General features: G+C 53.4%; 1 protein-coding gene across 1 annotated transcript; it reads right to left on the bottom strand.

Annotated features, from left to right (window-relative positions):
- Nucleotides 1-1,676: 1,676 nt before the first annotated feature.
- TMEM43 (transmembrane protein 43) lies at nt 1,677-23,840 on the bottom strand (the record flags this gene model as incomplete). Its single annotated transcript, XM_079712967.1, has 12 exons — nt 23,703-23,840; nt 11,666-11,815; nt 10,762-10,896; nt 10,101-10,195; nt 9,262-9,311; nt 8,938-9,007; nt 8,118-8,188; nt 6,978-7,099; nt 6,640-6,714; nt 6,052-6,153; nt 4,566-4,683; nt 1,677-1,879 (listed from the first exon to the last, which is right to left on the bottom strand). Exons 1-12 carry the CDS (start codon nt 23,712-23,714, stop codon nt 1,677-1,679), a joined length of 1,203 nt encoding a protein of 400 aa, XP_079569093.1. The 5' UTR covers nt 23,715-23,840.
- Between the last annotated feature and the right edge of the window lie 351 nt (nt 23,841-24,191).

The raw sequence follows: 24,191 nt of genomic DNA, 5'->3' as shown, positions 1-24,191 counted from the left end.
GATTTCCCAAAGGCTTGAAATATTTTCTTAACATGATTTTGGTCTTTAAGAACACTTGAAATTGGCAGTAATTTAAAATCTGTACCAGAAAAATATTACACAAACCAAACATCAAGGATTTTGTATTTAGCCATCATCTCGTCACTGTGCTTTCCAAAAGCATCTTTAAGAGTTGAGAGATCGAAGAAACTGTTCATTTAACAAGCAACAGTGAACACTATTTCAGTCCTTAAACCCAGATAACTCATCGCTGGGGCTGGCTGTTTTGAATATGAAAAATCTCAGTTTATACCACAAATGCCCCAGGACAACGAGAGGTTATTAGCTCTTGAGTTTCAGAAGTTCTAAGCCCTATTCAGCTACCAAATACTTATTCCACTAAAGCAGCCACTCCCAGCAAAACACAACAATTTCCAAATAGTTGAAAGATAAAGGACACACAAGTCTTTTAAGACATCAGTGTTACAACATACTTTATCTTTCAAAGGGTGTTGAGAGTAGTTGGGAAACTTAAACTCTGTGAATTAAATAAGCATGGGTAGATCTGATTTAGGAATAAAGCTGTGGACACTGAACACATAAATCACCCAGAAGCAGCCACTTGAGGCCCAGATGCTAATGTCAAAAGCACACCTGTGATGAACAGAGCCAGGCCAGAGAGCTTTCAAATCTGCAGCCTCTGACGCCTGATTTTGGTTGGTGGGTGGGGTGTCACCACGAAGGAGCCCACTTAGGATAACTGACTAAAAACTCAAAATCATCTTCAAGAAAATCTGGGTTTTGATGCCAGAGGATGAAAGGAAAGGCCTTTCTCTCCCGGATAGAGACCCCCATCTCCTCCCAGAGGGAAAACGAGCCTTCTGCTAACACTGGTTTCAAAGCACCTGAAGCTTCGAAAAGCTGCTCAGGGACCCAGCATACCGACAGGTAACTTTCTCAACCAGGTAAGTAACAGCCCCACTGAACTTCCTGTGCTCTGAACTACCTTCAACTGACAGATGAAAGGGGATTTTTCTGTAACAGTCTGAGACGTAAATCATTCCAGAGGTGTTTGTTTTCTAGATCTGACTTGAAACCGCCCCCTCTTAGGGCAGGTCGGGGAGCTATGTGCAGAGAAATGAAGTGGCAAGAAACAACCAGGCCTGTGGGGGTCCTACACGCCACAAAGATTCTGCCAAATGGTAACATGCGTGCAAAGCCCAGCAAACGTCCACCTTCCTCATCACCACACCCCCTGGTTCTCTTAAGTACCGAATCAAGCTCCATGCACAGAGTGGGTTTGTGGCGCCCCTGCCACCCTGTCCTGGGACGCGGGCACGGCAGTGGCTGTGGTGGAGCCTGACACCGTCCCCAAGTCCGAGTGTCACCACTGCGGCAGGCATCAGCTAAGTGAAACACGCGAGTGGCCGCACGGCCCCAAGAGAAGGAAAGGAAACAAGCAGGAGGGCGCGTGTCACGCTGCCAGACAGGAGCCGCCTCCTGCCACCAAAGCTGCCCGCTGGCAAGAAGGGGTGCGAAGTGCTAACTGACGGACGCCAACCCGACACCCATGCACACTGCCAAGGCTGCCACCCGAGTGGGGCGCGTGCGGAATCCAAGACCGACGTGGGTTTGGGGGAGGGGATGACCTGGGTCCCGAGGCACAGGCAGTGTCCAGTGGGTGCCGGAGCCCCGGCTCACTCCAGCTTTTTGGCCGGTACCCGTGTCCGAGCAATGATGATGGGCACCAGGGCCAGGCAGCTGATGACAAGCGACCACAGGGGCCGGTAGAAGAGCCAGCCAGCGGCCACGGTCAGCAAGGTCAGCGAGGTGGCCACGCAAAAGGCAAAGGCCTTCAGGCCAATGTTGACCAGGTCTCGGAAGATGGGGAACCAGTCCACTGTGGGGAAGAGAGAGGTAGTGAGGCTTCCCAGGCCCCTGAGCTCTGCTGTTCTCCCCGCCCCGCCATCCAGCAGCCTGTCTGTCTCTGGACCAGGTGGGGAGGAAGAGGAAGTGGTGGGGGGTAATGTGGCCTGAGGGAGCTGGGAGGTCACACGAGGAGGAACCCTGCTCCCGACTGCAGCCCGTCCCAGCCCCAGGGAGGGCGCGTGGTCACGCTCTGAGACCGCGTGCGCTGAGGGCAGAACAGAGACTCTCCGGGGATGGTGGTGAGCACCTGGCTGCCACCCCTCACAAAGCAGGCTGGGCCAAACCCCCTGGGGGGCTTATTGGGCCCCTCAGCCCTTCCTGGAGGGGCCTGTTTGGTCACCCAAGCCGTTACCAGTTACCTGTGCACCCAGCTCCATGGAGGGGCTGAGGGGACTCAATGGGCCCGAGCCACCCACCTCGAGGACCCTGCAGTCTACCACCCAACGTGATACAGTCTCGGATCCGTCAACCCTTGTGGAATTACCCGTCCTTGGCCTCCTGGCCTCTGCAGGCAGGCGTTCCATAGCCATCATCCACTGGGGGGGGATCTGCACTCAGTTCCCATGAGCCAGGGGTCTGGTGCCGCTGGGTCTGCACGGCCGGCCCGGGTGTCTGCCACGACGGCAGGGCCCCCACTCGGCCCCCACAAGCACGCGTCACGTTTGGGCACTGACCGTGGGACCATGCGTCGCACCACACCACGCCCACCCTGTAAGGCCGGTACTGCTCTTTTTTTTAAACATTTCTTTTTTTAAATTTATTTATTTATTTTTGGCTGCGTTGGGTCTTCGTTGCTGCGCACAGGCTTTCTCTAGTTGCAGCGAGCGGGGGCTACTCTTTGTTGCAGTGCACAGGCTTTGCGGGCTTCTCACTGCGGTGGCTGCTCTTGTTGCAGAGCACGGGCTCTAGGCACACAGGCTTCAGTAGTTGTGGCATGCAGGCTCAGCAGCTGTGGCACATGAGCTCTAGAGCGCAGGCTCAGTAGTTGTGGCGCACGGGCTTAGTTGCTCCGCAGCATAGGCCGGTACTGCTCTTAACCTCAGTTCACCCACAAGATCACTGAGGCCTGGGAGTTAAACTTACAGCTAGGAGGTGGCATAACCAGGATTTAAACTTAAGACTGTCTGAGTGGGACTTCCCTGGTGGCGCAGTGGTTAAGAATCTGCCTGCCAATGCAGGGGACAAGGGTTCGAGCCCTGGTCTGGGAAGATCCCACATGCCGTGGAGCAACTAAGCCCGTGCACCACAACTACTGAGCCTGCGCTCTAGAGTCCGTGAGCCACAACTCACAGAAGCCTGTGCACCGTGAAGCCTGTGCACCTAGAGCCTGTGCTCTGCAACAAGAGAAGCAATGAGAAGCCCGCGCACTGCAGTGAAGAGTAGCCCTGCTTGCAGCAACTAGAGAAAGCCTGTGCACAGCAACGAAGACCCAATGCAGCCAAAAAAAAAAAAAAAAAGACTGTCTGAGTGCAGAACCTCAGGTCTTAGTCTCTGCGCTAAGCCCAGAGAGGACAGCAACCTTGTCCATACTGTTGGCTGTGTGGCCTCCAGGGCCCGGAGCAGCGTCCTCCGCACAGCAGGCACTCGGAAAGTGCTCATCACAGGAGTGGAGGTGTGAACGGGCGCCCTGCGCTGCAGCTTCCCGAGTCCCTCCCCTGCACTGTCCCTCTGTGCTCTCATGTCTGTTCTGACTCTGGAGGATCAGCCTTCCAGGGTGGAGAGAACCAGTCGGAGAGTCAAAGGAGGGCCCTCTGAGACAAACTTGACGATGGTGGAACTGGGCTCTGAGAGGGAAACAGCCTGTCCAAGGTCACAGCGATGATGGACTTAGCGATTGTGCCCAAGATGCGGTTGCCTTTCTGAGCACAGTTCAGCTGTCCAAGGGAAGCAGCCTTCCTTTCCCTTCACCTCAGTTTTCCCAGCTGTAAAATGATCTGACAGTCTGCGTGTACTGCAGCCAGACTCGCCCCAGCTGGAGAGGGTAAGCAGGGGACGGGTTTCCGGGCCCAGAGACGGTGGACAGAACCATCTCACTGGACGGGGCATCCCCCAAGAAGCCCCATCCTCCCAGAGAGCGGCCAAGGCCCAGCACTCAGTCACCCCGGGCACTCGGTCCTCCTGAGCCAGGCTGGGCCGCTCGGGCAGCTCTGGGGCTCAAGCGGGCCAACCTTGGGCCATGGGCAGCCCAGCACGCTCTCCCTTGCGCTCCAGACTTGCCAGCGGCCGTGCCAAGTCTAGCCCAGGATTTGGGGTGGGGGTGAAGCATAACAGTTCCTGAGTGTTTCCTATTTGCCAAACATTTCACAGAACTCTGCAAATTGGGTGTGAGGAAACCGAAGCCAGGCCAGGAAAGGAATCCAGAGCTCTGTTCAGGCCTGGCACGGGCCGGCCAGCCTCCTCAACACGGCTATTCGGTTGTGTGATGAAGGGGTGAAGGGCTGAGGGGATGGGCGGGTGGACGGAGCGGGGAAACCCACAGCCTCGGGGGTCCGCATCCACCCGGTCTTACCCTGGAAGCATCCTGACCCGCATCCTGCTTCCCCTGCTCTCTCGTCCCAAAGCCTTGGGGGCACAGGATGGGCTGAGTGCACCCCACCAGGCTGGAAGGGAGAGCGGCGGTGGGAGAGGCCAAGGAGGCCCTGTCTCTCCCCACATACCCAGAGTGTAGAGGATCCGCGTCATGAGGTTGAGGCCCACAAACATGGCTACCCAGCCGGCCGCCCGCAGGCCCCACGTCTTCATGGAGTTGCTCTTCTGTTCCCGACGAAACACCTCCTGGAGGACAAGCGGGGAAGGGCCGTCACGTCTCAGCTCCGAGGGGTCACCAGCCTACCCAGTCGGCAGGGCCAGAGCCGAGGGGCCCGGGCTGACCCAGGAGCCACTGCGTTTCTGGACAGACCAGAGGCAGGAAAGGGCACCACCCAGGCCTACGTGCCTTGCCCACCTGGCAGCACAGAGCAGGCAGGTTTGGGCCCTCAGATCACAGCCCGCCTCCTCCAAGAGCCGCCAGCCCACCGTCTCACCAAATAAACCTGACCCTCCTGCCGCAGCAGCGCCTTCTGGGGGTCATCTGTCCCCACGCGGCATCAAGCCACGAGCCCCAGCACTCCTCTCTGGGGGGCAGCTCTGAGACCGGGGCCCCACCTGCGGGAGGCTGGAGCCCCGGGACAGAGGCCTGGGCTGGGCCTCCTAATTCTAGAAACTCCCTGGGGTCCTGAAAGCTGCCTGAGAAAGGGTGACTCACAGTCGCCAGGCTGGGAGGGGCCAGCCCTGCCTTGAGGTTGGTAACTGGCTACTGGGCCGCAGCCTGACCACACCCTCGTCCCAAGCTCAAGAAGAAGGCACAGCCCAGCACCGCCTGGACTGGGGGCCGAAGGGAGGGGACGAAGGGAGGGGACGACAGCTGAAGGTCCAATAAGCGGGTCAAAAGGTCACAGCTAAGCCCTGCCGCCTGCCCACTACCTTAACCTCCCAAACCCTTATGGGTTGAGAGGGCAGGTTCAGAACAGCTCTCCATGGATACGCTGTGCTCGTCAACAAGCGTGCTTTCTGCTGAAGAGAAGGATTTCCTGCCTGGAGAGGAGAGGCTAACTTCTAAGGCAGGCCCTGAACTAACGGCACATCTCTGCACCCCTTCTCCTCGGGGCCTGGGTGAGGCGTGACCCCGTTTTACGGATGGGGTGGGTGCCCTGGTCTCTCCAGAGGCGCTGCCCTCACTCGCCTGGTCCTGGGGCCACACAGCTCAACCCCTTCACCCCAGCTCACGCTCAGCCTTCACGGGCCTCTGCCCGTCCCTCCCTGGGTAGGGCCACCTGGCGTCCTGGCCCCGACAAGGAGGGCCCTGGCCTGCCAGCGCGACTGACTGGCCCCTTCTCTTCACTTGGGACTCAGCAAAAACGTGCCCTGCCGCCCGCTGCCACAGGAGGTTGCCGTCTCCGTGTCTGTGAGCTCAGCGTCTGCCCCTCTCACCAGGCTGCAGGGGCTCTGCCCACTGCTCCCCGCTTCGGGGACGTGGGCTGCACACACAGGGAGACCTAACCCCTCTACAGCTTTCTCTCGCCTCGGGGCCTGGGTCTGCCTCCGTGGTGGCAGTGTGTGACACGCCACTGGAGGGCAGGGCACAGGTGCACAGTGGCCACTCACCTCCGCTGAGATGTCCCCGTGGTGCAGAAGCAGCAAGGTGTCCCCGGACTTGGTGGAGTACGGAACCAGCTGGTCACCCCGCTGCCGGGCAATCACGGTGACCTGGTCAGAGAATTCAGGCTTAGAGCTGCGGGGCCACCACCTGCGGGCCCAGCTCCCCTCCTCACCGTGTGCCAACGAGGCAGCAAGCGGGGACACCCACGCCACCCCGAGCCTCTGCCTCCACGTCGGCCCGGGGGACAGCGGCTCCCGCTTTGCCGCTCCATCCGAAGCTCCAGGGAGGACCCCGGGCAGAAGCGTGTGTCAGGGCTGAGCAGGGGCTGGGGCTGGGGTGACGGGGTCAGGAACGCAGGACCGAGTCTCTACAGAGCAGAAGCCGGGGCTGGTGGCAGAGGGGCTGCACGTGATTGGAAGAACCGCATTGGGCCCAGCTGCGAGACCCCCAGCACCGTGCCCTCAGCCTGGGGCCCATGGATGTGCACAGGGCACGTGTGCACACGGGGTGGGGTGGGGGCGCCCATAGCCTTTGCTTGGGCCCCAGCGTCTGCGCCCAGGAAGGCCCCCGAGTCAGCCCGGGGAGCTGATTACCACGTGAGCTGGGCCCAGGTCGGGGTCATTGCCGCTCAGCCCTGCGTAGGAAAACGAGACGCGCAGGTCTCCGACCTGGGGTGGAAGAGAAGCAAGTGAGGGAGGCGGGAGCCGTCAGCTGGGCCCATGGCGTGCCCCACTCCCATGACCTCCGCCCTTGCCCCGGTGGCCCCAGCACCCGGAAAGCCTCTCCCCTCCAATTTCACTGGCCGAGTGTAGCTGTGATTCACCAGAACCGGACCAGAGTCTGATGCTGGGCTCTGAGTCCCGTGCGCTGTCGGGTGCGGGACTCTGGGGCCCTGACCTCTGCCATCTGAGCGCCCAAGCCCGCTGGGTACCTCGGGGTACTTGGGGTTTTCACTGTGGTAGAAATAGTCCCCCCGGCGAATGATGTCCACGTGTGGGTCCTCCAGCTTGGACAGGCTCAGTGGCTTAAAGTTGTCCACTTTGTCGATGAGGCCTGAGAGAAGCGAGCAGTTAGAAACAGTCCTGAGGCCACTGCAGCTCCTGGCTGCAAACCCTCAGCCTGACGGCCTTTCCAAGCACCCTCACAAGCCCAGCCATGCGGCCACCTCCTGGCTCGCCCCCTGGGGACCGCACACACCCGGGGCGTCCACCCACGCTGTCTCCCACCCGGAGTCCCTCCTCTGGCTCCATCCTTCCACAATGCCAGCCCCCTTTAGTCTTCAGCTCCTCCAGGAAGCCTTCCCTGTCCCCTCCTCCCCATCAGAGTGACCACAGCTCTGCAAGGGCCTTAGCCTGGCAGCCACTCCACCTTGGGTCTGGTCATCTGTGCCCAGGCCTGGCTTCCCTGCTGCAGCAACAGCACGAGGCTGGGGCTGGCTGGCATGGCTGGCACCAGCTGAGCGCCAGAGCAGAGAGCAGACAAGCCAGGCCCTGGCTCACGCAGTCTCTCCCCCATCCCCCTGGCTATCTGCCACCTAAGTGTCTTCTCTCCCTCCTTCCTGGGTCAGGCCCAGGGACTGAGACCCAGGGACAGAGCCCCAGGAGTTTCTGCGGCCAGTGGTGCCACCCTGTCCCTTGCAAGCCTCTCTTTAGAGTCCCTTCGGGGCTGTGATGAACCGGACACCCCCGGACACATGGCTGGGTGACAGTGGGGCTCAGAAGTGGAGTCCTGGGGCCTTGTCTGCACTGCCGGCTCCAGGGCTGCCAAGGAAGGGCTCTCAGCTCTGCCAGGTCAGCCCAATAAGGACGCAGCACCTGGCAGCTGCTCCCTGGTATGGGTTTCAGGAGGGCTTCTACATGGTTCCCCACCTCCTGGGGACACACCTGCCCTCTGGCCTCGGCCCAAAGTATGATGCTGGAAAAGCGCTGGCTGACCCCATGCCCTGGACAGCAGGGGATCCCTTTAAGCATCTGAGGGCTGAGTGCTAGGGCCCCGGCTCCTGGGAGGCGGCCAGGTGGAAGTGCAGGGCCCCGGGTCGATGCTGGCTCATCTAAAGGGGCCTGAGACTCACCCGCCGAGAGGAAAAACCTGCCGATTTGGACGAAGGGGGCTGTCGCGGTGAATGACTCCACGGCCATCGCACTGTGGGACAGGGGGAGCTGCTGGTGAAGGAGGACGCTGGGCAGGCGCTGCTTGGGTCCCTGTGGGTTGTGCTGGGCAGGGTCCCAACCCAGAGGGCTCCTGCACGTCCAGCCCAGCCCCACAGTCTGGTCTTCACTCCCCTGCCTCAGCCTCTGCCCGGGAGGAGCAGCCTCCTCCGGCCTCCTGCCCCCCAGAGCTTCCTACTCTCTTGCCTGGACCCCTGCCAGCGTGTCCCATACTGCCCCCCGCCTTCAGATGGCCCTTCCACGGACTTCACACCCTCCTGACCCTTTCCAGCCCGGCTAGCACCCAAACCCCACTGTGCACGTTCAAGGCCCTCCCTGGCCCAGCCCAGCGTCACGCCTGTCTCGCCACCCCCATCCCTGCCCCTGAGCTAACCTTCCTCTGCCGGAACCCCCGCAGGGCCGGGTCAAACACTGCTGCCTCCTGAAAGCCCCTGCTGACTGTCCTCCCACCCACGCCAACCGCTGACGACCCCTCCAGGCACTCAGTCCAGCCTTACACCCGTGACCTGTTTGAGGGGAGGTTGCCTGGGGCCAGGGGTATCAGGTCTCGCCTCTGTTCCTGGTGCCCAGCACAGGACCTGGCCTCGGAAACCTGTCTCACATTTTCATCAGCTCACGAGACAGAGAAGCAACTCAATTCCATTACTCAGATGAGGAAGCTGAGGCTGGGCACCTGCTAATGGCTGACAAGGCTACGCTCAGGCCTGGGGACCCAGCTCTCACCTGGGGTTTTTGTGGCCAATCTCTCGGTCAAAGTTTCTGCTGTTGACGATTTCTGACCTCCATTCAGTGTCTGTTTCAGGTAGAGGGAACAATGCAGAAACCACAGTAAACCTCAGGTTTGAGGCCCACTGGCCCCACGTCCTCTTATCCAAGCCTGCGACCACTCGGGAGCCAAAGGGGCGGCTACTGGAGCCTCACTGGATGGATGGGAGAGCAGGGCTCTGAGGACCAGCACCCAGGGAGCCTGATGCTTGGTGAGGACAGAGACCACAGGTGTGCAGGGAGGTGCCCTGTCTGCCCGCAGGCCCGGGGCCGGGTACTCACTGTAGGAGTATCTCCTCTCTGTCTTCACCTGCCCGTCCTCGGTGTACTCCCTGCAGAGAAAGCACAGGCAGCACCAGAGTCAGCCCATCACTCCTGAGGCATCCCCGTCTCTAAGCATCTCCGGCTGGAAGCAACCTCGGGGCTCCCAGGTCAGACTCCCCAGATGGAGCAGGCTTGGTCCACACCAGCCCAGAAACAGGGTGCTCCCTGGCAAACAGCCAGCTCCAGACCTCAAAGGCGCTCACTAGAGAAAAGAGCTTTCTCATCCTGAGCTGAAACCGGCCTCCCCTGGCTTGTGTCCCAGCCCTGCCCTGTGGGCTCAGCTATCTGCCTGCACCCTCTGCTCTGCGACAGCCCTGTGGAGGACCCTGAGGCTGCCCTGCCCCAGACTGAGCCACCTGGGCTCCCCGAGTCCCCTCTCCACCCTCACTCTTAGTACGTGTGGTCGATGAGAGCCTGCCTGGGGCTCCCGTTAGATCTGATAGCACATGACCCAGGAGCACGCCCCCCCACCCCCCGCCGCCCCGCACACCATGGAAGAGAAGATGGGACACAACCTGGCACAGCTCCATCTGAGCCTGAGCTGGGGCAGCCCCAGACGACTTCCCCGGAAGAGAGCCAACCAAGCCCGCTTTCTCCTCCGAGCCCCTCTGCAGGAGATTCCTGCCGCCTCCACACAAGACCATCAGCCAGTAATTGGGGGATAATTTGACATTTCTCTGATAGGAAGATTTTATACTTTAAATTTCAGAAGTGTCAAAGTGAGCGCCACCTGCACGTCACCCTAATCCCCGCGCCTCCTTCAGCCCCAGCCAAGTCTTCACCCGCCGGCCCCTCACCTGGACTCCTCGGTTTCCACCCATTGGTACATCTCCACGTGCCGCCGCAGCTTCACAGCTGGGAGGTGGACCCCGTAGTTTGGATCAGACAAGAGCTTCAGATAGAATGAAACAAACAAGAAAAATAAAGGACAAGAATGCCCGGCTCAGGCGAAGCTGGGCTGGAGGAGAAACAGGTCCAGAGGGCAGAAGAGCACAGAGAACTCCGCGGCTGCTCGCATGGGGAGACGAGGGAAGCTGCCCGTCCCGAGTACTGAACCTGCAAGCCTGTGACACGAGCCGCGCGCACAGCTCAGGCTGCTCGGCCCAAGGGCGCGGTGCCCACACAGCAGTGTGTCGGGTGTTCAGACAGAAGACCTGGCACCAGACACACAAACCCATCATCACTGTTAAAGCGCCTCTTTGTGAGGCTCTTGCCTCGGGCCAGAGGCTGTGCCGGGAGGGTAGCTACTGTATCCCGCCCAACCTTCAGAACCAGCCCCTGGTCTGTTACAATTATTCTCCCCATTTGACAGAGGAAGACACTGAGACTCAGGAAGGATGGGTCCACACAGCTGCTGAGAGATACAGCAGGAGTCACACTAAGTGTCCCTGTCTCCATCAGACAATATCCTGTGATGTGTCCCGGCCTCCCCGGGTCAGCAACCACCATCAAGCCTACCTTGGACGTCCGCAGGGCCCCGGGGATGTGCACCAGCCTCCCCTCATTCTCCGGAGCCACACTGTGGATGCTGTCAGGGGTCACCACCAGCGAGAGTCCCTCAGCCAGCAAGGTCGCCACCTTCACTGTGCGGCCCTGTGCATAGCGGGGAGTGAGGATTTCAACCACTGGACACAGCTGTGCCCTCTGCCCTGGGCAAGAGGAACCCAGGACGTGCACTCTCCCAGGAAGGCCACCCAGCACCCATCTCAGCACCACCCATGCCAGAAAGAGCTGCTGCTTCTTCGTCCCTGCACCCCTCCCCCATTTTCCTCTGCCTTCTCTGCCCCTCCCCTCCTGCTTCACTTGGGGCGATCCCACGCCTGTTCAAACCATGTGACCCAGGCCTCGGCAATCACATCCTGTGTCCACTGGCCACAGGCAGCAGTTCAGAGAGAGGACTGAGGCCACTGAGGGATCGCCCTGCGACTTTTGCTAAACTGATTTAGAAAGAGATGGCTCCTCTTTTCCCTGGGGTTGCTGAGCTGCTTGGATGTAACCCTGGAGTTATGGGGCCACCTTTGCCACCACAAAGGAAGAGCCTGCCAAAGAAACGTCCACAACAGAGAAAAATGGGCAAGAGACGGAGAAATGGAGATTCCTAGTGACCCAGCATGAACGCCTGGATGCAACCATGCCTGAAACTGATACTACCCAGGACTGCAGGTGTGTGAACAGAGCCATTCCCCCTCCTGCTTACATCAGTTGTGAGGTGGGTCACAAAAGAAAGGACTCTGATTAATTCAGCTCCCACTCCCATAAAATCTAGACCCTTATTACCATATCCAGCCTCCGAATTCACAGCCTTTGCTCCCTGATACTGCAGAGACCCTCATTCTGCACAGAGGGACCCCGAACATCGTACCTCATTGGTAAAAATTAAGTAGAAGGAGAGCAGGAAGGTCATGAGCCCCACAAACATTCCACCCGAGGTCTCGCTCAGCCGCTCCAGGAAGCCTGGCTGGGACTTGGTTGTAATTTTGACATGTTCTTTCCTGTTACTCATACTGGAATACTGAAAAAAGACATAAAAAAAAAAAAAAAAAAGAAAATTGGTTTTCAAAAAATAAATTGAATTTCGCTATTTATTTATACTTTTTTTTGGCTGCGTTGGGTCTTCATTGCTGCGCGCGGGCTTTCTCTAGTTGCGGCGAGTGGGGGCTACTCTTCGTTGTGCTGCGCGGGCTTCTCAATGCAGTGGCTTCTCTTGTTGTGGAGCATGGGCTCTAGGTGCGCGGGCTTCAGCAGTTGTGGCCCGTGGGCTCAGTAGTTGTGGCTTGTGGGCTGTAGAGCGCAGGCTCATCAGTTGTGGCGCACGGACTTAGTTGCCCCACGGCATATGGGATCTTCCTGGACCAGGGCTCGAACCCGTGTCCCCTGCATTGGCAGGTGGATTCTTAACCACTGGGCCACCAGGAAGTCCTATTTATACTCAGTTTTTATTGAGTTTTAATTCTATATGTTAAAAATGCACAGACCAAGTGTTTGGTTTTGACAAGTGCATACCCCATGTGTCAGGACACAGAACACGTCTATCACCCAGAAAGCTCCTTGTGCCCCTTTCCTGACAATACTCCCTCTCCCCACCGCCCAGAGGTAACAACGATTTGAATCCGTATCACTACGGATTCGTTTTGCCTCTTCTAGAACCTGGTATGAATGGAATCACCACACAGCATCAACTCCTTCTGTCCAGATTCTTGGACTCAGCGTAACGCTTTTGAGGGTCATCTATGTCACGGTATCAGTAGTTTGTTTCTTTTTACGGCCACGTAGTATTGCACCCACGAGCATATCGCTTCTATTGATTCACTCACCAGTAGATGGACACCTTGGTTGTTTCCAGTTCCTAGCTATTATCAACAACGCTTCTGTGAACACTCATGTACAAGTTGGTGAAATAACATTTATATTTTAAGGCAGGACACGAAAATTTAAACATAAAATTCTGTGTCCATTTGGGCCTCTTCTCTCCCTCCCTAACATGCAGTCTGCATCTGCATTACACTGACCAGACCTTCTCAAATACAGGAGCGCCTGCTCGACTATAAAGCCCATTTTTTTTCCTGTTCTTCTGATGCTAGCAATGTAACTTCTTAAAACAACAGTGTTCTTTCCCAGCCCTGCAGGGGGTCATGATGACTTGCTGCTCGCTTTGTACACGTACCTACTTGGACTATGTATCTTTGGTGAACTTTATGTAGATCAGTATGTCATCTTCATTTACGATCCTTTGTCCCAAAAATGTACATGACTATGCCTTCGACCTCCAGCAGGCGAAACAGTTCTCAGAGCTTCTGAGAGTCTGGGTCTCAGAAGCCCTGGGTCATAATCCTGTTTGGCTCAAATAAAATGCCCTTTTTTCTTTGTCACTGGATTGTTAGTTGAATTTTCATGGACATTTGCTTGGCGTAGGTGGCGGGATATCAGAGACAGACAGCAGAGGACACCTGGAGTCCACCCCAAACGGGTGCTTGGTGCCAGCACAGACCCTTGGAGCCCCACTGCTCCGTATTCCTCAGGCACTTTGGTGGGTTCTCCTGGTACCTGGACAGCACTGCTTTAAATGACATCCTGAGTTTTACTTGAGCTGTTTTTCTTGGGACTTAGAGTCCTAAGGGGGTACTGGAACATCTCCTAGGCAGGGACCTCGGAGGAGCTGTGGAGTGAACGGGGTTCACTGGTCTCTTTTAAAAATTGACTTATATTGGAAAGATTATGTATATACGGTCTGAACAAACTGCTAGTGAAATGAGAGACTGAGCATGCTCAGCTCCGAAGTAAAGGGACACTTGCTCCTTCCAGCCACGAGCCGTTCTCAGGCGACTGAGAACCTGGGGGAAGTGTCTGAGGATCAAGTCTCTTAACGTGCATTGGTCGCACAGGAAGTCCCACCACAACCACTGAGTAAGTTCTGCTCGCCAGGTGCGCATCATAAAGGCTGATCACCCTGCGCTCTGAGCATCCACGGTGGTTTTAGACTGTCGGAGGGAGAAGCCAAGACGCGTGAGAGTCAAGCTGACCCAAGGGGAAGCCCTTAGGGAGACAGACACACATTCGATCCATCACACCGCCCTCAGAAAGTTGTTCAGATACTATCTGAATTGGGCTGCCAAATTAATAATGGGAAACCGTGCTCAAAGGCTGGATAGCCCCCAGATGGGCAGCCACTCTGGCTGGCTTCATGAAGAAACCGATGCTTTTTTTTTTTTTTTTTTTTTTTGCGGTACGCGGGCCTCTCACTGTTGTGGCCTCTCCCGTTGCAGAGCACAGGCTCTGGACGCACAGGCTCAGCGGCCATGGCTCACGGGCCCAGCCTCTCTGCGGCATGTGGGATCTTCCCAGACCGGGGCACGAACCCGTGTCCCCTGCATCGGCAGGCGGACTCTCAACCACTGCGCCACCAGGGAAGCCCAAGAAACCGATGCTTTTGCAAACACTTATCCTAACTCTTAAATGGCCAGGATGGAGCTCTTCTGACATTCCAACACTGTAGAGAAAGCTGGCTTGATAAAACATCTTTTAAAAATTCTGACCCTGAGAGAACAAAAGTATTCCTAGGAGAAAGCCTGGAGTTACAACTCTTTATGTCCCTGAAATGTAAACACTGCCCACATCGCCTGAGTCTACAACCTTGGCTTAACAGACTCTAAAACTGGGAAAAAAACGGAGGGGGGGCAGCGCAGTGTGTGCAAAGAGGAAGCCATTGTGAAACTCAAGCAGGAAAACCAGGAGGCTTCTGTCCGAGTCTGGCTGGATATGTGCATGTCTGCATGTATGTATGATCCGTCTCTAACTCCAAATGGTATTATCAATATTAATTGGTAAAAGAGGTTTACTTAACTGACTTAAAAGTAAATGCATACAAATCAAATATTTCTAAATGTAATTAAACTAGCCCGAATTTTTAAAGGATCACATAATCTAGGCTTAATCTTTAATGAATGAAAATGAGTCAGAATTGATGGTTTAATTAATACAGACATGTCTTTAGAGTCAAACGTTAAGTGTAATACTTTAACTGTACCTAGGTTTACTGAAAGTTAATAAGCTCATGTTATCTCTGTTATAAAATTTGTCAACAAGAAAATTAACTTGGTATGATAATATTTTCATAAGTAATAAATAAGTTTTGGGGTGAACTCTTTAAGAATAATTTTGTTTTATGGTATGTCTACCTAAAAACAGTTTCTCCAGATTTTTGGTGACTTGAAACTTTAGCGTTCTGCTAAATTAAGTCAAATGATGCGATTCACTGAATGTCTAGATCATTTTCTTAATAAGAAATACTGAAACATTAATTGCTAAAGAAGTCTATGTTTACCTACTTTGATCTCTTATTACAGAGAGATTAAATATGTTTGAGACTATTAGTAAATATATTCTGTGCTTTGTTGGAAGGCTGAACTATAAAGTGGCATACATTTCTAAAAATTAATTTTAAAAAGGGAACCCTGAGAAAAGAGTTTTATGCATGGCCAGGACTTACTAAGATCAGATTGAATTTAATTAAATGAATGAAATTTAATATTAAAGATGAAATGGTGAAAACTAGAGGTTTTTTTTCTGTTAAGAGGACAAAGTTTTCTTGAAATATTGATCTGCTTTTGATAACAGACTGTAAAGTTTCTTTACCTCTTAAGTAATCTGCTGTAACTTTCTGTATTTGCTTTTGAAATCTTTTATTATCACTTTGGTTAAGTGAATAAATATTGTTTCACAGTGACTTATGATTCTACTTAGCCAAACATTTAAAACCTCTTGATATCGTTCACAAACTTCCTCAAATCAAATTCTAAATGAAGTTCTTTTGGCCTCCAGCTAACTTTGGGAAGCTTCAGAAGGCCCCTAAGCAGCTCAAAGAGAAATATTTAAACTAATTAGGCTCATTTGGTATGTTGAATTACATGGGAAACATTGTCAAATGAGTAATGATAAATCTTGTTAGGTTATATTATATGGCTAAATATATTACTATAAATATTCTAGAAATTATATGAAGTTCCTAAAATTTGAAATGTCCTGGTATGTTGTCAGTCATGATTTACAGTATCTTAAAATGTTGTATGCCACAGAAATAGCCAAATTTCCTTGATAACTACACTGTAATCAGGTCTTTAACCATGCTTTTAAGTCTTTTGTCATTTATACACAGTTATGCCTACACAATAACTGATGCTTTTACAAAAATGTTTGTAGATGACTTGCTGTTATGCTCCGAAATTAAATTAGACTCGGTAGCAAAAGGACCTCCTCCTTGTATGAGGGCTATTTCAGCCACGGCTCTCACACAAAGCCACTGAAGAAACAGTAATGGGGTCTCCTTTAACTATTTATGTCCCACACTTGGGTGAGTTTCTTCTAAACTCTCACCACCCTCAGCACTATTCTATAAGCCAGCTAGCTTCCTATGAAGTAGCGTTGCTTTATGCTACCTTGGTTCCATGTAATAACCTTAACCCTGCAACTCTGCTTCCAGCACCACAGGAAGAAAACAACCATGACTGCATTTTGTTAACCAATTATCTTCTTGCTTCCAGGAAGCCCATATAATGCTGATCTAATTTAATTTATAGATGGTCCTACTTAAGGGATGAGCACGGACATGACTGAGCTGGATATGCAATAACGCCCACAGTAGACATAATTGAAAACTTTTACTTACCAGGAATAAAGTCAGCACAAGCTGAATTAATTGCCTTAACTCTAGCTAAAGACCAGGTAACACATATTTATACGGACAGTCACCATGCCTCTGGAGTGCACATGACTTTGGAATGTTATGGAAACAATGAGGTTTTTAAGCTCTTCAGGACAACCTAATAAAAAAATGGAAAACAGGTTGCAGAGTTGTTGTTATACGACTGCCAAAACGGTTAGCAATTATTGAAACCGTAATTTTCAATAATTTTCAGTTTTCACCTACGCCAGGCATTCCAAATCCGACGGTATGGAAACTACAGGAAATCAGCTCACTGATGCTCCCGTCCATGAGGCAGCTTTAAACACTCATCCTATCCAGCCTCCAGAATGGCCACTGCTCTGTTAACCCTGCTAACCCAGTAAAAGATTTCCTTCTACAGGCTCAAGAAATTGCCACTAAAGAAGAGAAACAAATATGGCCACAAAAAGGGGAATTCTGACCCCAGCACAGAAATATGGTTTAGACCTGACTGAAAAAAACCCACCTAGTGTCTGGAGCACAACGGCCATCACTCCAGCATGCACCCCCTTTAACTCACTGTGTGCCTGAGAAAACGGTTTCTGGGGAAAACAGTATTCTTGGAAACTTGCCTTCACGGTGGTTCAAGGGAAACATTACATTATTGTCAGGGTCTCACCGAGGCACTTAGAAAACAATCGGTAACAAACTCTTTTTACAGCAAGCTCCCAGAAAACCCTACAGATCATGGATTATAACCTAGTGATTTTGTTTATTGGAAAGGACATCGAATAAATGATTCTTTCCAGCCACAAGGGAAAGAACCTTTCTCGTTATTGTTAACTAATCCATGCTCAGCCAAACCGAAAGACATTAATTCATGGATTCATGTCTCTCATTTTAAAAAGGCCCCTCCACCTAAATGGACTTCGACCCGTTTCTAACACCCTGCTTCAACTAAGACGAGCACCACCAAGCTAGGATAAGGGGACAACAGCAGCAGACAGCTGACCCAAGAGTCCAGACCAGGCCTACAAGACCCATCCTACCAGTTCAATTGTACTATTTACCAAATGTCTGTCTGTCAAAATTGACAGTTACTGTTTTACTTCTAGCTGTGCTTTTGCCCCAGTGTTTAAGATGGAAGGAAAATTCCGTAGTACAGCTGTTGCAAAGTATAGCTACTGGAGGCAAATTTAACCGATCGTTGGATATGTCATCCAACTCTTCAGACAATACAAGGCCGACACAGGCCCTCATAACTCCTGTCATTGACTTTTCAGATGTTCCCAATGTTACCACTTACTTAGATCAACCTCCCTCTGGCCCAACCTTTCAGGTCCAAATTTTCTAATGTACTAATGTGTCCATGCCTTGTCTGACACTACACTACCCTCAGTCCTTAGGGAGCAGACACAACTTACGCTAGTACCCACACCCCAGCCACCCCCGCCCCGAGCTCCATCTCTTACTTAACTTACAAATGTCTTGAAGAGAAAAACACAAGGAACTTGTGCCCGCAACTCCCCCATCTCAAATACCATACAGACAGCTTTTGGAAAGCCTGCAAGAATGACCATGGTTTAATACCGTGTTAGCAAAACTTCCAATCGATGTGGCTATTCATGAGAGCTCTCTGGGAGGGAACACTTGCATCCCCAGGTTTTATCTTCTTATATGGTATTGGAATTGACACACCTACCCAAGGATGGGCACATAAATGTCTTAACAGCTGGCAGGTAAAAGGCTTATGTTTGTTGGGCATTATGTTACCCCACTGTCTCTACAATGAGGCAGATGAACCTCCTTTCTCTCTCCATGACAGAGTCAAGAGATCCATGTTAGCAGGATATCAAGATATCAGGTGGAAAGTCTTTTGGGAATCTTGAGTCCTAGGGCAGGAATATATGTAAACAGAGATACACTCAGAAATCTATCAGGCACCATTGGTCAAACATCCAAAGAGACTGAAAGCAGCATTGCAGCCCAACAGACATCCCTAAGTTCCTTAGCCCATGTAGTATTAGATAACAGTGCTGCCTTAGAAAACGTATAATCTATAAAATGTTTCCCCATCAGCATACACCTCTATGTTTGTTTACTCTAAAGGATTAATTTACTCAATTCTGAAGTTTCTACGATGGGAAAGTGATGTTGCAAAATCGAATAGCTCTTGATTTTTAACACCACCCTGCAAGGAGAAGCTTGTGCTATAACCCAGGCTAAATGTTGCATTTCCATACAGGATGAGTCCTCTAATACAACTCATTTAACAGCTCACACACCAAGTACAATTTCCGTACTGAAGGATCCCCTTCCTAGTCCAGGTGAAATCTCAGAGAAATGGCTCAACTCTGTGGATTCATGGCTTAAAGCTCTGCTTGTGACTTTGTTATTGTCGTTGGCTTTATTGATTTCATTTACAGAGTAATAATCTCTGTGCCTCTTGTATATTCAAAATTCCAGGGACTTCCCTGGTGGCGCAGTGGTTGAGAATCCACCTGCCAATGCAGGGGACACAGGTTCAATCCCTGGTCTGGGAAGATCCCACATGCCATGGAGCAACTAAGCCCATGCGCCACAACTGCTGAGCCTGCGCTCTAGGGCCCAGGTGCCACAACTACTGAGCCCACGTGCTGCAACTCCCGAAGCCCGCATGCCTAGAGCCCGTGCTCCGCAACGAGAAGCCACCACAATGTGAAGCCCGCCCACCGCAACGAAGAGTAGCCCCCGCTCGCCGCAACTAGAGAAAGCCTGCGCGCAGCAACGAAAACCCAACGCAGTCAAAAAAAAAAAAAAAAGAAAACTCCAACTAAAATAACGATGTCTAACGACTTGACACTATTGATCACATCTGTAGTTCTATATAAAATAGGTATGCACAACGCATGTGCAGGGTAAAACTGGCATAAGTCCTATTGGACAATTGACCATCAGTCCTTGCCAAGCAGTTTACTAGCCTAACCCCCTAAAACGAAAGAAAGAACCAGGCTATTAAGATCTGTCATCAAGGGACAGGATGCAGGGCAGGTAAGTAACCACCAAGCCCATCGAGGGACCAAATATTTGATCACCTAATGTATGCTACCAAAAGATTAATGATCAAAAGGGGGAAAATAATGACATGAGATTTATATTTTAAGGCAGGACATGAAAATGTAAACATAAAATTCTCTCTGTGTGCATTTGGGCCTCTTCTCTCCCTCCCTAACGTGCAGTCTGCATCTGCATTACACTGACCAGACGTTCTCAAAGACAGGAGCGCCTGCTCGACTGTAAAGATTATTTTTTTTCCTTTCTTCTGATGCTAGCAGTGCAACTTCTTAAAAGAAGAGCGTTCTTTCCCAGCTCTGCGGGCAGTCATGGTGATTTAGTGCTCCTTTGTACGTGCCTACTGGACAATGTGTCTTTGATGAACTTCATATAAAATATCAGCATGTCACTTTGATGTTCGATCCTTTGATTTGAAAACGTACATGACTGTGCCTTTGACTTTTTTTTTTAAATATGTCAGATACATTCATATAATGATAAGTGCAACGAAGAACATACTACAGGATAATGGGATACAATGACGGGGGTGGGGAGTGGGGTGGACTGGGGATGGCAGTTGAGACTTGAGTCAGTATACACAGCCTTGGGAGGAGGTTGACTTTTTTTTTTTTTTTTGGCTGCGTTGGGTCTTCATTGCTATGTGCGGGCTTTCTCTAGTTGCGGTGAGTGGGGGCTACTCTTCGTTGAGGTGCATGGGCTTCTCATTGCGGTGTGTGCCTTTGACTTCTAACATGTGGAACAGCTCTCAGAGCTTCTGAGAGTCTATCTCCTGGGTTATAATCCTTGGCTCAAATAGAATTAACTTTTTTTCTTCTTGACTGGTAATTGAATTTTTGTCAGAGTCTTCATGGAAACATGTGTTTTCATTTCCCCTGGGCATTAGGTACATACCTAGGAGTGGTACTGATGGATCATAAGGAAGATGCATGTTTTTTAAGAAACTAGCAAATTGTTTTACAAACAGGTTGTTAGAGATATATTTCTAATTCAGTTCAACGAATAGTTGCTGAGTTTCCTTAGGGCAGTGCCAGGCCTCACAGGGGTGAGAATGTAGGGGTGAGAGGCTTTAGGGCCACTGAGTCAGGGCGACAAACAGTGCCAGACCTTGCTGAGTGCCTGGTGAGAGGGGCAGATCCAGTGTTAAAGGAGTGATCCCTTCCAGCTGGGAGGGTCAATGCAGGCCCCCTGAAGAAGGGGGCATTTTGAGTGGGCTCTCAGATGCGGACCCTGGGGTGAGGGCATCCCCAGCAGGGGGAACAGTGGCCTCTCTGCTCTGGCTGGGTTGTGGAGGGCATGGGGAGGAGAGGAGGGCAGCTAGGCAGCTCTAGGTGGGTCATGGTAGGCTGTAAACTCCAGAGTCAGTGGGTCAGGCTTTGCCCAGCCGATAACAAAGCACAGTTTAGCGTGTCCGCTGCTGACCCAGAGTGTCATCATCCAAAGCAGGACTCTGGAGCCAGAAGGCTGGGTTTGAATGCAGGCTGTGCTACACAGCAGCTATGAGACCTTGGGCAAGCGATTTAACCCCTCTGTGCCCGGCACTTCCTCATGGGTAAAATGGGGATAATAATCCAGTACATAGGGTTGTGGTAAGAGCCAGAGGACATAATTATTGGATGCTCAGTGCCCAGGGCACAGGGAGCCCCATGCCGGTGCGGGCTGGTAGGAGTGCAGTCAGTTTTCTCTATCACTGATACCAAGGCTGGGCTGGGTTGAGATGACAAAAGCCACAAAGATGTAAGCGGTTCCCAGATGAGCACGCAGGGTAAGCTAGCCCATCCTGGCACTGGGGAGTCAGAGGAGAGTCAAGTCAGTCTCTGCTTAAACGAAGCTGGTGTCATGTTCTCTGACTGTCGCTGAATGCCACCAGCCCAGGCCTGCCAGGGCCCAGATGTCCACTGCGTTCAGAAATGGTCTTGACTTTCCAGGCCATTTGGAAGCATCAGTGGAGCAATCTGCTGCAGGCAGGTAGGTGACCATCAACCATCATCATGATGACAATGGCAAACACTCCAGTCTATCACAGGTCAGACATGGACAAGCCCAAGGAGGTGGGCACTATCACAACCCCATTTTGCAGACGGGAAAACAGAGGCTCAGCAGTTACACCACAAGTCCAGATCACACAGCCTCTAAGAGACGGACTTAGAATTTAAATCTGGGCAGACTGGAGGCCACTCTCCTACCACTCTGCTCTGGACTGCGTTCCTTACTCCTTGGGAGCTCGCTGCAGGCAGGCAGGCAAGACAGGAAAAGAAGCCAGTCCCGCTACAGCCAGTGCAGTCCCCAAGTCGATGGCTGGAAGGCCTGGCTTCCTCCTGGGCCTCCCCTCAGCACACAGCTAGGAGCCAATGTCAAGATAAGGGGCTCAAAGATGGCCTTAAGAGAAGAAGGTGCCCCTCAGGCTGGCGAGCGTGCAGAGTGGCATGACACAGCCAGCCCCCATTCTGGACCAAATGCCCAGTAAACACGGATGGTCGTGGAGACTTCCTCCCTGCTCACTCCCCTACCCCAGGCTTCGAATCAATGAGCAGTGAGTGGTGGGAACGGGGGTCGACATACAAGCCCTGAAAATCACTTGCTGTGTAACACTGGGTAAGCTGCTTTACCTCTCTGATCCTGTTTACTCATTTATAAAGTGGAGATGGTAACAGTAACTCCATCAATGGACAGATTTTACAGTGACTAATAATCCTGTGGCCTCCCTGCTCCACCCCACCAGCTTCAGATCTTTCTTCTTCACGGGGTCTGGTGGCCCCTGTAAATGTGCATCCCACTGCTGGGTGAATCAACAAAGGTTTGGCAGCAGAGGGAACCCTAATTCATCTACATTCCTTGGCAAAGGTCAGGACCCAATGTATCCAAGGTCTCTGCCCACCAGGACTGAAGACAAACTGTTTTCTTTTTTATGTATTCAGTACCTACTATGCCCCAGACAGTATGCTAAGCACAGTCTCCCTTAAACTTCACAGTAACTGCTCCCATGAGGAAACAAAAATCCCAAGAGATTATGGTCACACAGCTACTGAGGAAGAATCTGCATTTCCCCCAGGTCAGCCTGACTCCAAAACCTGCCCCACACCCTCCCATGACCTGCCAAGCTGGCTGTGAGACCCTGGGCAAGTTCCCCATCTGTAAGACATGGTGGTGGCGGTATGGGGGCAGGCCCGTGTCCTGCCACAGCCTGGGTCTCTCCCGGCAGCGGACCCTGCGTCTCACGGACCACCTCTAGGTGCACCATGTAAGGCTTCTCGGCCTCCCAGACAACTCTAATTCAGGCTGTGGGAGACACAAGCCCTGGCTTCTCAGGGGGTGTGGGAGGCAGAGAGGACGCTTGGGGACAGAGGAGGTGCCTGAAAAGAGCGAGTAACAGACCAGGGGAGAGTGGCTAGACACCACCACAGCAGTAAGGAGGAAGGGAGTGCCTGGGCTGGCAGGGCTGTGAGCTGGCTCCACACACACTTTCACAGAGAAGGAGAGTGTGAATCACCAGCTACTCCCATGCCCAGCACCCTGGCAGGAGGTGCCCCTCTGTTTGTTGAATGAATGTTGGGCTTAAATAGAAAGATTCCTGAGATAAGGCTGGCTGCAGGAAGAAGCAGCCAGCAGCCGTTCCAGGGGCACCACCTTCGGCCAGGGCCTCTGCAACCAAATCCATGCTAGGAGGCCGAGGGCCCGGCCGTAGGGAAATGCCCCCTTCTCCCCGTCGTCCTAACTCCTCCGCTCCCAAACTAGCCCACGCCCCTTTGCAGCATCACAGCCAGCGTTTACATACCCCCCCGGGGCGGGGAGCTCACCGCCCGCCCGGACAGTGCGTCACGGAACAGCTCCGCCCGGGCGGATCGGCTTCGCCACCGCCCCAATGGACTGGCCCCTTCTCTGCGGCCCCGTCCAGCCCTCAAGGTCCTTACATGGGAGAAATTCGAGGGCCCAGGCGAGAACTGGGAACAAAATGAGGAGCTGCGGGGAGCCGGAGCCACACGTCCCGAGGCCCGGTCCCCGCCGCCGCGCGCCCCAAGGAGTCCGGCCGGGCTGGGAGAGACGGACAGACAGCTCGGCAGCCGGAAGGCCCGGATACGGGCGCGAGAGGGAGGGGGTCAGCGGGCAGGGGGCCGCGGCGCGCCCGCGCGGAGAGAAGGCCGGGAGACGGGGAGGCCGGGGTGTGGCCGGCGAACCAGGAGACACTCACGTTCGCGGCCATGCCGCGGCCCGGTCGCCGCCCGCCTCGCTCGACTCAGCTCCTAGAGGGGCTTACGGCCGCAGCGCGGAGCCCCGCGTCCTCTCGCCTGCCGTAGAGCGGTAAACACCCGACCGAATCCCAGAGCCCGGGACGCGCCACAGTTACCACCCCGCGGGCGCGAGCTTTTGGGCTCTCGCTCGCCGCGCCGCCTCCTGGGAAATGTAGTCCAGGGGCGGGTGCGCTCTCCAACAGTTGCCACCTCACTGATGCGCCTGCGCACTGCAAGCAATCCTGGGAAATGTAGTTCCTGTTGCCTGGGGGAGCGTCCGGGCTGCATGCGCCCTGCTGGGAAATGTAGTTCCCGACTGAGAGGGCCGGACTAGACCCGCCGAGGCAGGCGCGCGGCGGGCAGGCCTGGAGGGGGCGGGCCCGCGCGGGCCTCCAAGCCGCCAGCCCCGCAGCGGAGAGGTCACGGCGTGAGGCCGCCGCCACAGTCAC

Source organism: Hyperoodon ampullatus (genome assembly GCF_949752795.1).
Source record: "Hyperoodon ampullatus genome assembly, chromosome: 10".
NCBI classification, from domain to species: Eukaryota; Metazoa; Chordata; class Mammalia; order Artiodactyla; family Ziphiidae; genus Hyperoodon; species Hyperoodon ampullatus.
Note: the sequence above shows the minus strand (reverse complement) of the source record. Positions and strands in the feature narration are given on the sequence as shown.